Source organism: Leucopleurus acutus (assembly GCF_964270905.1).
Source record: "Leucopleurus acutus genome assembly, chromosome: 1".
In the NCBI taxonomy this organism is placed as follows: domain Eukaryota; kingdom Metazoa; phylum Chordata; class Mammalia; order Artiodactyla; family Delphinidae; genus Leucopleurus; species Leucopleurus acutus.
Window position 1 is genome coordinate 167,133,253 of NC_139142.1, and position 17,389 is coordinate 167,150,641.

Sequence of the window (17,389 nt, forward strand, 5' to 3'; positions counted from 1 at the left end):
CCCTGTCTCAATATTAAAAGAAAAAACACAGGTGGGCTTTGCCTTTACTACTTTAAACCTTCCCTTCTTAAAGTCTGCATTAGAGAAAAGCAAAGTCAGTCACCTACAAGAACAGGTTCAGGCAAATTAGAGTCTAAAGAAAACAAGTAGCACACTTGCCCTCCAGCACCTTCCTCATGCCTCCCCAGATGCTAATACTCACTACCATCTTGTAGAAAGAGTTGAGAACGTCTCAAGTGTAGAAAAGGTTATGAGTCTACAGCAAAGTGAGATTTTCTGAACCTCTCGGCAACCAGCTGGGTTTATACACATCTGAGGCCCCCTAATGAAGAATCAATTTTATGACTAAGATTTCTTACGAATATCAACGGCTACTTTTGCTTCACAAAAACAAAACAACACAAACAAAAACCAGTTGTCAGTATTAGGACAACCTTCTTGGCTGAAGAATTGTTCACATCAAAGCCTGTATCTCCCCAAGGGCGCTAAGAACCAGCACAGGAAAGCAAATATCAAAAGCTTTCCCAACAAACACAAGTCAGGGATAAGGGGTTTCGATATGCAAAGTCTTTTATTTAAAATTTTGAAAAGTTAAGACGACGACCACCTCAGTATATGCCATTCCCATTATAAGGAGGAATGACAGTTTCAAACTCGTGCAGAGCTGCATTTTCATTTACAGAACTCTGTAGGCACTTTAGAAGTGAAGCTTGGCTTCAAAATACAAACACTGGGGGCTTTGGCTCAATCTTTTAATATAAAAAATTCACTGATGTACAAAAATGCGAAAGTATGACAATGACAACTTATGAAATTCTGTGATTAAAAGTCCCCTCGAGTGCACGCTGTGGTGCACATGCACCCGCCCACACGTACTCTGGTGTGGAAACATAAACTAATGCAAACCAGTGCTACCAAGAAGCGCCAACATGTGTTCTCCATTCCACCAACCACAGATTGATATCTACTCCAAACATTCAGGAACAAAAAGTACAGCATCTTCCAGGAACAGCAAGGCAGACTTCTTACTCACGATGGACCAGCACAAATAAACCCAGCAAAAACAGTACTGCATACTAGAAAACAAACACAGAATCACAAGTCAGAGAAGCTTTTAAAAGTTCACAAATCCTCAGAGTTAATTAACAAACTGGTCTTTGTGACTAAGATAAATCACTAAACTATCCAACTGGTCTTCCATCTTTTAACTGTAATCCATTTAACGGTTTCCAAAATTATTGAAACATATAGTACAGGATCTTACCTTAAATTTAGGATAGTCATTCATGAGGATCGTCACAATCCCAATGTAAGGAACGAATCTAAACAAACAAACAAAAAACTGATCATCACAGAACTTTCTAAGTAGCTGTTATCATTTACTGAACATTCTCAATATCTTCCATTGAATACTAATTTTCAGCTCACAAAATCCATTTGTATATACTGTCCTATTAGACACTTTCAACAGCCCATGTGATAGGGAAGTTAGGGGTATAGCCATTTTATAGATGAGGAAACAGTTGCTCATGCGCAAGGTACATGGTGGAACCAGTACCAGATCTGAGGTCTCTGACCTCTAGTTGGTGACTCTAATGCCACCTGCTGATTCAGTGTTAGGGGTTGGGTTTGTTGTTATAACCTGTGGAGAGTTGTCAATCTAGTTGGGGAGACAAGGCAAACACAGCCAGAACATTACAAGGTACTTCATGTTAAGTGTCCAAAAAGTGAGTGTACAGCTCTATTATAGTACTTAAGATTTCACCACCCTCTCATTTTTTAACCACGTGTAATCTGGCTTTGGCTCTCTTAATCCTGAAACTTCTTCTAGAACAGTTTAAATCATTGTATGCAGAAGACCAGTCTCAGCTCCTACCTTCCTTTTCATCTCTGCAGCACTTGACTTTGATGACCAGAAACCTGCCCTTGAAATCTTTCTCCTTGGTTTCTGTAACATACCAGTCTCTTTCTCTACCTACCTCTTGGCTGCTACACCTTTGCTTTTTCACTAGCTCTTGCTTTCCTCTTGTCCCTAAAGTTTGTCCCCTCAAACTAGGTAAAACCACTTGTTAAATAATCTCATATCACCTCATATATTTCCTTTGAAGTCTGCATCATGAATTTAATTACAGAATTAGTTGCCTAACTAGCTGGATAGTGTCTGTCTCCCCTACTAGACTCTAAGCTCTATAAAGGCAAAAACAGTGCCAATCTCTTCTCCACTGTATCTTCAAGGCCAAACTTGACACTTGGCACATAGCAGGCATCCAGTAAATACTGCCTGATTGAATGCTGGAATATCCAGGCCTCTTCTTTTCTCTTTCCCTTGGGGATTTCACTTCCTCCCAGGACTTCAATTCTCCCCACAAAACAAAAGACTCTTCAACATCATAAGAATTCAGGGTAGAGAGAGATGTGGGAGGAAATAGCATTTAGAAATATACAACTTTCTTCTTTCTCTTCCTCTTCTACTGTTGGATTCCAGAGTGGACTGGGTGATACCATCCTAGAGCCTGTCCTAGAGAAGGGAGGTTGACCTTTGCATACTTTAAAATATCCCAGATACTTTTATTCAGGGCACCCACAACCTTAGCACACACCGAAGGTACACAAACAGAAATTACCTCCTATATAACACCTCTAACCATCAGAGGCTTTGGCAATCTTGAAAAACAGAAGCTTTGTCTTTGGTGCATTTTACTTCCTTTTAAGAGCTCTCTTACTTCCCGTCTCCTGTCCTCACCCCATCCTGCCCCTCTCCCTCTGGCAGCACTACCCAGACTCATCTCTCTCTCCCCATCCCCAAACTCCCATTCGCATAAGTTGATGTTTCTTAAAACCTACACCTCCATTGTGAGAATCACTTGGACAGCTCATTAAAAATGCAGATTGCGGGGCTTCCCTGGTGGCGCAGTGGTTGAGAGTCTGCCTGCCGATGCAGAGGACACGGGTTCGTGCCCCAGTCCGGGAAGATCCCACATGCCACGGAGGGGCTAGGCCTGTGAGCCATGGCCGCTGAGCCTGCATGTCCGGAGCCTGTGCTCCGCAACGGGAGAGGCCACAACAGTGAGAGGCCCACGTACCGCAAAAAAAAAAAAAAAAAAAAAAAAATGCAGATTGCGGACTTGCCCGGTGGCATAGTGGTTAAGAATCCGCCTGCCAATGCAGGGGACACGGGCTTCAGCCCTGGTCCAGGAAGATCCCACATGCCGCAGAGCAACTAAGCCTGTGCACTACAACTACTGAACCTGCTCTCTAGTGCCCGCGAGACACAACTACTGAAGCCCACACTCCTAGAGCCCGTGCTCCTCAACAAGAGAAGCCACCACAAAGAGAAGCCCGTGCACTGCAATGAAGAGTAGCCCCCACTTGCTGCAACTAGAGAAAGCCTGCATGCAGCAACAAAGACCTAACGCAGCCATAAGTAAATAAATAAATAATTTTCTTAAAAAGTGCAGATTGCTCTATCTTCCCAGATTTATTGAGTCAGAGCACCTCTGGAAGGTCGGGCCCAAATGACGCTTCTGCACATGAAAGTACAAGAAGCACAGTTCTAGCAAGCAAGATATATGGAACAGGCATGTGGTGACAAATCATATCCCCTTTTAGGGCCCATGCTTTATTTTCAGCCCGTGGGACCTCTAAGAGCTGAAAAGTAACAGTCACTACAGAATGGCCTAGCTAAGCTCTAGGAGGGTAGATAAAGGTTTTCTATATTTTTAATACACATATTTTTTCTTTTTAATGCAACAACTGTATTTCTTTTGTCTCACTTATAACATCTTCATAAAAGCAACAGTTTCCAGTCTTTCAGAAGGAAAATCGTCTAAATTTAAGAACATAAAGGCAAATGCCTTACAGTAAAATGCAGATTAAAAGCTATAAAAGCATCTGTGACTTCTATTAAAACAACATCAGGGGCTTCCCTGGTGGCACAGTGGTTAAGAATCCGCCTGCCAATGCAGGGGGACACGGGTTCGAGCCCTGGTCTGGGAAGATCCCACATGCCGCGGAGCAACTAAGCCCGTTCACCACAACTACTGAGCCTGTGCTCTAGAGCCCACAAGCCACAACTACTGAGCCTGTGTGCCACAACTACTGAAGCCCATGCACCTGGAGCCCGCGATCTGCAACAAGACAAGCCACTGCAGTGAGAAGACTGTGCACCGCAACGAAGAGTAGCCCCCGCTCACCGCAACTAGAGGAGGCCCATGCATAGCAATGAAGACCCAACACAGCCCAAAATAAGAAAATAAAATAAAAATCTAAAAAAAAAAATTTTGTTTTAAATAAATAAAACATCAGACTGCTAATTCTGGCCTGATGATCAATCAGCAGCCATGCTCATGGGTAGAGACTTTCACTGTTACCTCCATACAATGATATCTATGCTCAAAGAACCACAATGATCACATAGTCTGCTTATGGGTTATCCATGGAAACATTTTCCCCCCCTACGGTGGTTTTTCCTTGCCCACCGTAAGTGTGAAATAGAAGCAACTTGATCTTTAGGAGTAATAGAAGCAAAACATAAGGTTGCCAGAATATGACAGGCAGTCCAAAGTCAAACAAAAGATTTAATTACCTATACTACTGTTTTCCTCCATGGACACAGACAGTCAAGAGTCGCTAATCAAGTGTATGATGCTGCTATCATCAGTCATCTTAAATTCAAATCAGTTGCACTTTTTTCCTACTGAGTTCAGATAAACTCTGCTAAAGCAGAGTTGATAATAAGCAGAGGTTTAAAATAAGTAAAACAAATGCCATCCACAAAGCCAACCTCAACACCAGCCTGTGGCAAGTTAACATCTAGAAGGTACAGTAGGGGTAAATACGTGTCCCTGGGAGTTCTTGGGATCAAAGGTGCTGCCAAGAAAGGAGCCTCAGAAGGAAGAACTATCTGCTGATGCTCTGGGTGAAAATAATCTGTCAGATGTCAAAAGGGATCTACATCTGGGAAGTTTGGACCCCAGTAGCTGCCTTAAAAAGGATCATTGTTTCTATCCCGGAACGGTCTGTTTCAAGCTAAGTAAAAAGTACATTGTAAAAGACTCCTCCAGGATTTCCCTGGTGGTCCAGTGGCTAAGACTCCATGCTCCCAATGCAGAGGGCCTGGGTTCAATCCCTGGTCAGGGAACTGGATGCCACATGCATGCCGCAACTAAGAGTTCGAATGCCACAACTGAAGATCCCGCACGTGGCAACAAAGGTCCTGTGCGCCACAACTAAGACCAGATGCAGACCAAAAAAAAATTAAATAAATAAATAAAAGCCTCCTCCATAAAACTGATTTCAGTCAACAGAGAGCTCAATTACTCTGCTCCTTCCTTTATTTTTATTCTTCTTTTCGCTGTCAATATTTCTCTATTCCCTGATCTTCTGCCAGGTTTTCGTCCTCTTTTCCTGTTGCTTTCTACTCGTCTTTGACTAACAGGTTCTCTTGTGTTTTTCAACTACCTGAATTTAGAAAGAATCACCCCTATTCTTACTTGGTTCAGTATTAGTTTCACTTTCTAAAAGTGTTTTATTACATGCTATAACATGAATGAACCTTGAAAACATTACGCTAGGTGAAAGAAGCCGGACATATTGTAAGACCACATATTGTAAGATTCTGTTTATATAAAATGTCCAGAACAGGCAATCCATAGAGACAGGAAGTAGATTAGTGGTTGCCAGGGGCTGCAGGGAGAAAGGGATGCGGAGTGACTGCAAATCAGTACCAAGTTCTCTTTTTGGGGTGAGGAAATGTTCTGGAATTAAACAGTGGTGATGGTTTTACAACTTTGTGAATATAATAAAACTCGCTGTACTGTACACTTTAAAAGGGTAAATTTTATATCCTAATATATGTGAATTATATTTCAATAAAAAATTGTTTAAATTTGTTTTTATTTAGGGCTTTAGGCTTCAGTGTAAAATTTTTTAGTGTGCAGCTGTTTGGAAAAAAAAAATTCCAAGGTTTGGGTACAGTCTGACTCTGAAATATAGTTTAGCATTTAAAAAACACAATTTTCACAAAAGGAGATGATGTGCCTCATTATGTGTCAAGGTAAGTGGTGACATAATCAACGGAAAGTGAACTTGTAACAGTTAAGATTCTGTGCTCCTGCTGTTCATGTCCCAGATGTTTATACTTCATGCAAAGTTATTTAATTAAGAGAGTACCAGACTATAACATTTTTAAAATTAATAACCAGAAAAAGGCCTATAACTTTCAATGCTGGGATTTTAGAAATAACACTGTACATAGTTTGGGACTTTTAAAAAATTCTTTAGAAAAGACAAGTTACTTGAGTAAAAGAAAGCCTGGTTCCTCCACCCTTCCATAGGATGATGCATTTTTTACCCAAACAGGGGGCCAGAATGAGCAGACAGAGCTACACTAAACACCTAAGAATCAAGATCCAGATAAAGGGACCCTCTGGGAGGAGTACAAATAAACTGTACAACAAAATTTGTCCAAAGCCTTAAAATATGCTTATGTTTCACCAGGTCATTCCAAGTATAAGAATTTACTGTGAAGAAATGACTGGGCAGAGGCACTGAGATATATGTAACAGGGATGCTCATCATAACACTGCTCACAATCAAAGGCATCTGACAATAGGAGATTTTGGCTAAATAAAAATATGGTCTTTGCACACAGTAGAGTAGCATACAGATTTGAAAATGATGATATGGAAATAAATCTTTTGATTTATAGATACTAATAACATTGGAGGATAAAAAAGAGGTTATAAGCAGTGTGACCATTCTCTCCCCGTACACAAAATGTGTTTATGTATACACACTTACACATTAAGATCTGCATCTTTACACATATCGGCTAAAAGAACACAAACCAAAAAATTAAATATTTATGAAGGAACTGAAAGGAAAGAAGTGACTCTGCTTTTTGATGACTGTTATTTCCTTATGTTTCTACAAGAATCTGTACATTTGCAATTAAAGGAAAAGCAAAAAGACTCTAAGAGGCTGATATTAGCAGCACCTTGGGAACTGAGGGAAATGGGGACTATCACTTCTCAGAAGCACTGATAATCTAATTTGAATTATAAAAGTATGTTTAGCTCCATCATAGGAAATCAAGTTCCCTTGAACTGGAGGTGTGCACAAAAAACCAGGTCTGCTGAAGACAAAACACATTGGTGCTTTTTCTGATCCGATCTCTCTGGCCCCAAACTGAACATCTCTTCTGCTGTAACCAAGGCAGCTTTTACTTAATAACTTGAATTTATTTCTTTATGGGAACACAGCTCCTCAGCTCCACTGTTCACTAGTGGAATCACTGAATCCACAGTGTCTGTTCTAGGTTAGAAGGAGCAGGTGTTCTGACAGTGGATAAGAGTGCCATGTAGCATCTAAAGAGTGAGAACAAGCAGCTACCCATCTCAGAAGTGTTATACCAGTAATTTTACTATGACGGTAAAAAGGGTGGGCTCTGGAGTCAGCCAGCCACTTACTATCATCAGTGTGACTTAGATAAACAACCTAACATGTCTGTGTTTCCTCATCTGTAGAATGGAAATATTAGGGTTGTTCTCAGGTTAAAATGAGGTAATACTTGTGAAGAAAGCACTTAGAATGAGTCTCTGGCACAGAGTAAGCCCTAATAAATGTGAGTTATTGTTAATAGTATTAATAACATGAAGGTAGTAATAATCCCATACTTCCTCATACCAGTAACTTACAATTCCTGTCCTTCACTGATCTGTTCTCCTGATAAAATCTGAAATAAACAGGCTTAATATAACTTTTAAATTTCATTTGACCTCAATAATTTCAAAACTAGAAATAAAACAATATGGAATAAATCAACATGATGAAATTAATCTAGATGAACACTTTAAGTTGTTGACTCAGTAAACACTTAAGAAATGTAAGTTTCAAGAAGCAGGATTAATACCGCTCTGGATCCCCAGAGCCTAGCACAGTATTAGACGTCAGAGTACATGGAAGGTGCCCAGTAACATTTCTGAAATGAATTAAACAGACAAATGAATTTTTTAAATTGTCACTCTAATTCATCCTCATCACTAATATTCTGTTCTTTTATAGCACCCCATATCCTCCCTTCTGGAGCAGTAAACCTGAAGTTTCAGATGCAATTTAAGAAGCATACTTTTTCAAAGGACACAAGGTGATTTGGCCGAACCAGGACCAAGCCATTATATTCCATTGTGTATGATCAGACACTATGATCGAGAGAGCCAATGTTTCAGTAAATCTCCCCTCTATACTTACCCCCTCGCTCTCCCCACGACATCTTTTTTCTCTAGCCAATGTTGTCCTTGTTTATAGAGGCCTCGGTCATCAACCGCATTATTATCTCCTTTGGTCAAAAACTTGATATGTCCATTTTGCCTTAAAAGAGTAAGGGAAACCCAAGTCACCAAATACCTTCATGCCATTTGAAAGTACAAAATTTGTTCATGTTAACTGAAAATTCCTGTGGAACTGTGGCATTTTATCATCATTCCCAATATCAAAATAATTATTTATTTAGCTAAAAGGATGTTCATAGCTATATTATTTACAATAAGAAAAAACTGGAAGCAAACAAAGTCTAACAGGAGTTGAAATCTATGCAAGCATTAAGGCCGGTGATACAGAAGAAAATTTAATGACATCAGAAGATCATACAAATTTTATTAAGTGAAAAAATATTACAAAATAGCATGTACAGTATAATATCATTTTCATATTAAAATAAACACAAACCACCAAATTTTGGAAATACAAAGCACAAAGGAACACATTAAACTACTTCATTTGGATATAATCTTCCAAACGAAGACTGTGGGAAACTACAGAATGACCCAGTTTCTTCAACCAATAAATTGCAAGGGACAAAGAAAATTAGAGAAGGAATTTACAGATTTAAATAAAAGACATTATAAAGCCATATCAACCAACTGCAACTGAGGACCTTCTTTGAATCTGGATTCAAACAAATTGTTAAAAAAAGTTAAGACACAATTGGAAATTTGAACAAAGATTGGAAACTTAATGATACAAAGGAATGATTGTTCATGTTTTTAGGTGTAAGAATGTTAATTACAGTTATACTCTTTAAAAGCTCACTGGTTATGTTTTATAGCTATTTATTGAAATATTTACATATATACCACATGATATCTAGGATTTAATTCAAAATAATACAGGCAGGAGAAGGGGAAGAGGTGGCAATGTAGGCAGAATTGGCTATAGATTAATAATTATTGGAACTAGGTGACTGGTACATGGAAGTTCATTATACTGTTTTGTCTACTTTTGTGCATGTTAGAAATTCTCCATATGAAAAAAAAAGTAAAAAAGAAAAATATTAAACAAGGTCTAAAATGATAGACCAAGGTGTAAACAGCAGCTATCTATGGCTTTTTTTTAGCTGGCTTTTAGCTTCTCATTTTTTTTCTCCAACAAACATGCACTACTTTTACAAGCCAGGGTCTATAGAAACATCATCCTACTCGATCAGATAATTATTAATTTAATTCTACTAAAGAACCATGAGGCTTCTAGTAATCTTAAAATTTAACTGAAAGCAAAGTGCATTTTACAGTTGATAAAGACTATCTTAAAAAATTAACTCAAGGGCTTCCCTGGTGGCGCAGTGGTTGAGAGTCCGCCTGCCGATGCAGGGGACACGGGTTCGTGCCCTGGTCCGGGAAGATCCCACATGCCATGGAGCAGCTGGGCCCGTGAGCCATGGCCGCTGAGCCTGCGCGTCCGGAGCCTGTGCTCCGCAATGGGAGATGCCACAACAGTGAGAGGCCCGTGTACCACCAAAAAAAAAAAAAAAAAAAAAAAAAATTAACTCAAGTGAGTTTGGGTTAACAGCTACACTAGAAAGAAGAAAAATAGCTTTAACTCCTACTGACTAATATCCACCTAGATTCTAAGCCAGAAAATGGTTCACTAGACACTAAATCATCTGCAGATAAAACTAAATTGGGAGGTGCTGCAACAACAAAAACAGTTAAGTGCAAACAGTCTCATTAAAAATGAGATTCCAATTAGAAGAAATGCTAATATATACAGAGAAAAATAATCTGTAGCTGACAACTCAGTAAGTGAAAGAATGTCTGAAAAATCCTGGAGGGTAAAAGAGGACAGGTGCCAAGGGGGGGCTAGCTGCAGAGTGAAAGTCAGCAGCAGCAGGAAGAAGAGTCCATTCAACCAGGAAATAACACCAAGAAAAGAGGCAGAAAAGTAAAGTATGAGGAAAGAAAAGCTGGGAAATGGGAAACTCCCCAGGAAAGGAAAGGGATGCTACGAGAGATCTGAGCTATTCCCAAAGACTAATTTGTCAACAAAACAAACAAACAAACACAATTTCCCACCCTCTGGGATGTAATCAGGACCCACTACAGCTGTTTGAAAAAGCACAGGTTTCCTTCATCTACTTAATAGTGCAAGAGGGCTTCCCTGGTAGCGCAGTAGTTGAGAATCTGCCTGCCAATGCAGGGAACACGGGTTCCAGCCCTGGTCTGGGAAGATCCCACATGTCGCGGAGCAACTAGGCCCAAGAGTCACAACTACTGAGCCTGCGCGTCTGGAGCCTGTGCTCCGCAACAAGAGAAGCCGCGATGGTGAGAGGCCTGTGCACCACAATGAAGAGTGGCCCCCGCTTGCCCCAACTAGAGAAAGCCCTCGCACAGAAATGAAGCCCAACACAGCCAAAAATAATTAATCAATCAATTAATTAATTAATTTTAAAAAATTTTTAAAAAATAGTGCAAGAAATATTCTCTGGTGGCAACCAGCTCCTATTAAGCCTACTATGAAGACCTATTCTAGCACTTCACAACCCATGAGCACCGAATCCTGATTGACAACACGTTTATATGGGACTTTTCCCTCGCTAGCATAGGGACCAAATATTTAGTATTATCTATCTCCAAGGAGCTCAAAGCACTTAAAATTCAACCATTACAATACTGTGATGTTAGGAGGGAGGAAATAACTTAGATAAGATAAAGTAAGACCCCAAGAGCCAAATGGGTGCAAAATAATGTATCTATCTGCACAGAAAAAGCAAAGCAAAGGACTAAGTCACCCCAATGGAGAATTCTCCTTCTAAATACTTGATCACATGCCAGTATTCAATATCATCAAATTATAATACTACCTATAGGCTGAACTTACTAAATACATATTAGAGTAGGCTATACAATAAGATAAAGAGTTTATATGTGGGAAAAATGTAAGTATTACGAATTGCTGACTAACAGGCTAATACGAGGAGCTATCCATGAAAATTAAGTCAACTGATAAACATTTAATAGCTATCTCACCTTTTAAATTAAAAAACAAACTTCACTATCTCTGCTTTCCTAACTCGTCCATTTTGGAAGAAAATGGAAAGCAAAAAATAGGCAAGGGGAGAGAAGGATTCAAAGAAGATGTTTTTTGCTGTTTGCCACAGTACATATAACCTTTCTGCATGCATATCTCATAGCCCTCCTTTTTTTACTTAATTAAAAATACAGTATTAACTATAATCAGTGCAGGAGGTGGTTAAGTCTTTTTTTTTTTTTTTTAAATAACAATGCCAGGGGGTAGGGATAAATTGGGAATTTGGGATTAACAGATACACACTACTACGTATAAAATAGATAAACAACAAGGACCTACAGTATAGCACAGGGAACTATATTTAATATCTTGTAACACGTTTAGTTTAAAAAAACAAATAAAATAATTTTTAAAAAGATAAAATGATTAGGGGATAACACAATCTCCAAACAAAAACAAAAACTCCAATGCCAACCACTTTCTCACAATTTCCTATTGTCCCCAAATATCGGAAATTACTTAATGTTTCTGTTAAGGGAATTTTTCCTGAGCTCAGTAGTGCACTAGAGAGAAGCCCTTGATAACGTGCACTTTTCCATTGCCTAGTCAGATAGCTCAGGACACAAAATTAGTCTCACGTGGATAACAGGCAGGACTAGATGAACTACACTGGGCACAAAGAACAGATTCAAATTCATGGACCTAGTACCATCGTATTAAGTAGTACTTGGCAAGGTCATCTTTTAGTTCAGGAATTCTTTGCATATGTGGTAATACCAGGTATATTCTACCATATGCTCATGAGATAATCATGTTACAAAATAGTACTGAGGACACAGCTGACTCCAAGTTTCTGGGAAACAACTGAGGCAAACATCTCATTGTTTAGGTTATGTGCTGCTTGGAGGGCAGATATTCTACAGCTGGAGAAGATGGGAAAAAGTCAAGTATGGATTTTTCCAGATAGTTGCAGAAATAAGTTCTGATGTCATATCAGAGCTTTTCCCAGGTAGCTGAAGTCGTGCCCACAAACCTTGCCTGCCACGGTCACGGTGATGGAGAGCCAGTCAACGCAATGCCGTGCAGCTGACAGGGTCCTGGTGCTCCGGCCTGGTGTCACACCTGAGCCTCTGAGGTGGGAGAACCAAGTTCAGGACATTGGACCACCGGAGACCTCCCAGCCCCATGTAATATCAATCAGCAAGAGCTCTCCCAGAGACCTTCATCTCAATGCTAAAACCCAGCTCCACCCAACGGCCAGCAAACTCCAGTGCTGGACGCCCCATGCCAAACAACTAGCAGGACAGGAACACAGCCCCACCAATTAGCAGAGAGGCTGCCTAAAATCATACTAAGTTCACAGACACCCCAAAACACACCACTGGATGTGGCCCTGTCCACCAGAAAGACAAGATCCAGCCCCACCCACCAAAACACAGGCACCAGTCCCCTCCACCAGGAAGCCTACACAAGCCACTGAACCAACCTTACCCACTGGAGGCAGACACCAAAAACAACGGGAACTATGAACCTACAGCCTGCGAAAAGGAGACCCCAAACACAGTAAGTTAAACAAAATGAGAAGACAGAGAAATATGCAGCAGACGAAGGAGCAAGGTAAAAACCCACCAGAACAAACAAATGAAGAGGAAATAGGCAGTCTACCTGATAAAAAATTCAGAGAAATGATAGTAAAGATGATCCAAAATCTTGGAAATAGAATGGAGAAAATATAAGAAACATTTAACAAGGATCTAGAAGAACTAAAGAGCAAACAAACAATGATGAACAACACAATAAATGAAATAAAAAAATTCTCTAGAAGGAATCAAGAGCAGAATAACTGAGGCAGAAGAACAGACAAGTGACCTGGAAGATAAAATAGTGGAAATAACTACCACAGAGCAGAATAAAGAAAAAAGAATGAAAAGAACTGAGGACAGTCTCAGAGACCTCTGGGACAACATTACTTGCACCAACATTGGAATTATAGGGGGTCCCAGAAGAAGAAGAGAAAAAAAAGGGTCTGAGAAAATATTTGAAGAGATTATAGTTGAAAACTTCCCTAACATGGGAGAGGAAACAGTAAATCAAGTCCAGGAAGTGCAGAGTCCCATAAATAAAACTCTTAGAGGAAAACATAGGCAGAACACGCTATGACATAAATCACAGCAAGATCTTTTTTGACTCACCTCCTAAAGTAAGGGAAATAAAAACAAAAATAAACAAATGGGACCTAATGAAACTTAAAAGCTTTTGCACAGCAAAGGAAACCATAAACAAGACGAAAAGACAACCCTAAGAATGGGAGAAAATATTTGCAAACGAAGCAAATGACAAAGAAGTAATCTCCAAAATATACAAGCAGCTCATGCAGCTCAATACCAAAAAAACAAACAGCCCAATCCAAAAATGGGCAGAAGACCTAAAGAGACATTTCTCCAAAGAAGATATACAGACTGCCGACAAACACATGAAAGGATGTTCAACATCACTAATCATTAGAGAAATGCAAATCAAAACTACAATGAGGTATCACTTCACACCGGGTCAGAATGGCCATCATCAAAAAATCTACAAACAATAAATGCTGGAGAGGGTGTGGAGAAAAGGGAACCCTCTTGCACTGTTGGTGGGAATGTATATTGATGCAGCCACTATGGAGAATAGTACGGAGGTTCCTTAAAAAACTAAAAATAGAACTACCATATGACCCAGCAATCCCACTACTGGGCATATACCCTGAGAAAACCGTAATTCAAAAAGAAGCATGGGCCACATGTTCATTGCAGCATTATTTACAATAGCCAGGACATGGAAGCAACCTAAGTGTCCATCGACAGATTAATGGATAAAGAAGATGTGGCACATATATACAACAGAATATTACTCAGCCATAAAAAGAAACGAAATTGAGTTATTTGTAGTGAGGTAGATGGACCTAGGGTCTGTCATACAGAGTGAAGTAAGTCAGAAAGAAAAACAAATACCGTACGCTAACACATATATATGGAACCAAAAAATAAAAAATAAAATGGTTCTGATGAAGCTAGGGGCAAGACAGGAATAAAGATGCAGACATAGAGAATGGACTTGAGGACACGGGGACGGGGAAGGGTAAGCTGGGATGAAGTGAGAGAGTAGCACTGACATATATACACTACCAAATGTAAAACAGATAGCTAGGGGGAAGCAGCTGCATAGCACAGGGAGATCAGCTCAGTGCTTTGTGACCACCTATAGGGATGGGATAGGGAGGGTGGGAGGGAGGTGCAACAGGGAGGGGATATGGGGATATATGTATACATATAGGTGATTCACTTTGTTATACAGCAAAAACTAACACAACATTGTAAAGCAATTATACTCCAATAAAGATGTTAAAAAAAAAAAAAAAGGTAGTTATTGAGCAGATCCCAGTGTTGCACGGGGAGGAAAACGTATGTTTATAAGACAAAAAGAAAATGACCCCCAACTTAACATTTTGTCTCTGGATGCTAGGATTACAGGCAATTTTGTATTTTCCAATTTCACACAGCATCATGTGTTAAGAATAATAATGTAATAAGAATGTTCATAAGATGGAGATTCAATACATGAAAAAAAAGTTTTATGTTATATTTACAAATTTACATAAGAAGCAGATGGAACTTTTAATCTGAGGGCCCAGGGTTCAAGTCCCTGTCCAGGTTCCAAAAAAAAAAAAAATTAAATAAATAAGTAAAATTTATTAGAAAAAAGAGTAGGGCTTCCCTGGTGGCACAGTGGTTGAGAATTTGCCTGCCAATGCAGGGGACACAGGTTTGAGCCCTGGTCTGGGAAGATCCCACATGCCACAGAGCAACTAGGCCCATGAGCCACAACTACTGAGCCTGTGCGTCTGGAGCTTGTGCTCCACAACAAGAGAGGCCACGATAGTGAGAGGCCCGCGCACCGCGATGAAGAGTGGCCCCCGCTCGCTGCAACTAGAGAAAGCCTTCACACAGAAATGAAGATCCAACACAGCCAAAAATAAATAAATAAACAAATTTATATTAAAAAAAAGTAGATGGAGAAGGAGGAATGAGACAAGAGAGAGGTTAGCTGAACAATTCCTACCTCTATTCTTTTTTTTTTTTCCTACCTCTATTCTTAAAGCTCAGGATTTCATTTCTTAAAACAAGGTTCAGATGATAGAAACGTGTTAACAGTGCAAAAACCAGCTTGAAAACGTTCAGGACACATTTACTACAAAAACTTAATCCAGGGCTTCCCTGGTGGCGCAGTGGTTGATAGTCTGCCTGCCGATGCAGGGGACATGGGTTCGTGCCCTGGTCCGGGGAGATCCCACATGCCGCGGAGCGGCTGGGCCCGTGAGCCATGGCCGCTGAGTCTGTGCATCTGGAGCCTGTGCTCCATAATGGGAGAGGCCACAACAGTGAGATGCCCGCATATCGCAAAAAAAAAAAAAAACTTAATCCATTTTGGTTGTCATTTGGTCCCATAGTTAAGAACAATGTTAATACTATTAAATCAAATGATTATTACAACCAGGTATTTTAGTCTTTCCCCCACCCCAAAAAAGGAAATTTGAAACTTCAGAAGATTAATAGGATCTGTTATTTAAACAGGCCTGCTAATTGAAGGCATCTCAAATGTTTAAAGTAAATGACCAATAACGTCAGATTACGAACACCATACAGTTTAAAATGTTCACAATTCTGTTAAATTTAAGGAATCTGTAATTGATATATCTGTCAGTGAACCTGTCCTGAAATAAGATAACTGTTTTAAAATAAAAAACTTGGGACTTCCCTGGTGGCACAGTGGTTAAGAATCCACCTGCCAATGCAGGGGACACGGGTTTGAGCCCTGGTCTGGGAAGATCCCACATGCCACGGAGCAACTAAGCCCGTTCACCACAACTACTGAGCCTGCGCTCTAGAGCCCACAAGCCACAACTACTGAGCTCACCTGCCACAACTACTGAAGCCCGTGTGCCTAGAGCTGGTGCTCCACAACAAGAGAAGCCACCGCAACGAGAAGCACGTGCACCACAACGAAGAGTAGCTCCCGCTCGCTGCAACTAGAGAAAGCCCATGCGCAGCAACGAAGACCCAACGCAGCCAAAAATAAATATAAATAAATAAAAACCTATTCTAAAATAAATAAATAAATAACTCAATGTCAAAAGATCACACATAAAAATGGACAACTTCTGCTCTACCCAAAGCAGGGTGTGATTTTTTTCTGATAAATTCAGGGGAAAGTTGGTTTTGATTTGTTCACAACAGGTAGTGCTGAGAACAAACAACACAAATATACTTTGAGAATGTGGAAAACACTACCTGTACTGAATAAACCTTCACAATAAATAAAAGTAAAATTAAAGAAAACTAAGTTATTCCTTCCTAGTCACTAATAGAATGCAATATAAAAACTATAATCTTCCAATATACTGAAGTATGGAAAAAAAAGAGCAGTAAGGTCTTTATTTATTTTATTGATTGATTGATTGATTTTTTTTGCAGTACGCGGGCCTCTCACTGCTGTGGCCTCTCCCATTGCGGAGCACAGGCTCCAGACATGCAGGCTCAGTGGCCATGGCTCACGGGCCCAGCCACTCCACAGCACGTGGGATCTTCCCGGACCAGGGCACGAACCCACGTCCCCTGCATCGGCAGGCGGACTCTCAACCACTGCACCACCAGGGAAGCCCAAGATCTTTATTTTATCAGTGAAGAAAGAACTCTTCTAAGCTAGAATGTTTACAGGGATTTTTCAAAAAAACAGTTGTCAATTCCCTCTTCTGGAAGTGGAGAATGTAAACCACTTGAGAGGGTGGTAAACATGAGGTAGTATCTATTTAGGGCTTCCTCATACTCAAGAACCTACATCACTCCCACTGTTTTACTTCCCTCTGTATGTCCTCCAGGACACTCCCTTTTCCTTCATTTCTTTCTTTCCTTCCTTCTGAAAGTTTTCCTTAACTAGAAATATTACAGACTTGGAATGGAGGGGGTGAGGAATATGTAGCTGCACAGGGAAGCATAGGCTTAGAGCCCAGAGATCTTTTTATTTTTTCTGCATACTTTATTATTATTTT

At 40.1% G+C, this 17,389-nt stretch overlaps 1 protein-coding gene across 3 annotated transcripts in view; it reads right to left on the minus strand.

Moving 5' to 3' along the window:
* Positions 1-387: 387 nt before the first annotated feature.
* Positions 388-17,389, minus strand: part of SEC11A (SEC11 homolog A, signal peptidase complex subunit) — a 50,738-nt gene continuing 33,736 nt past the window's right edge. The window contains exons 3-5 of one of the 3 annotated variants that reach the window (XM_082841550.1): positions 8,251-8,370; positions 1,265-1,322; positions 388-1,076 (exon numbers count right to left, since the gene is read on the minus strand). In XM_082841550.1, coding sequence (XP_082697676.1) covers positions 1,026-1,076; positions 1,265-1,322; positions 8,251-8,370 — 229 coding nt within the window. In that variant the 3' untranslated portion in view covers positions 388-1,025. The remainder of the gene's footprint in view (positions 1,077-1,264; positions 1,323-8,250; positions 8,371-17,389) is intronic. The other 2 variants (XM_082841548.1, XM_082841549.1) reach the window with 2 other exon arrangements.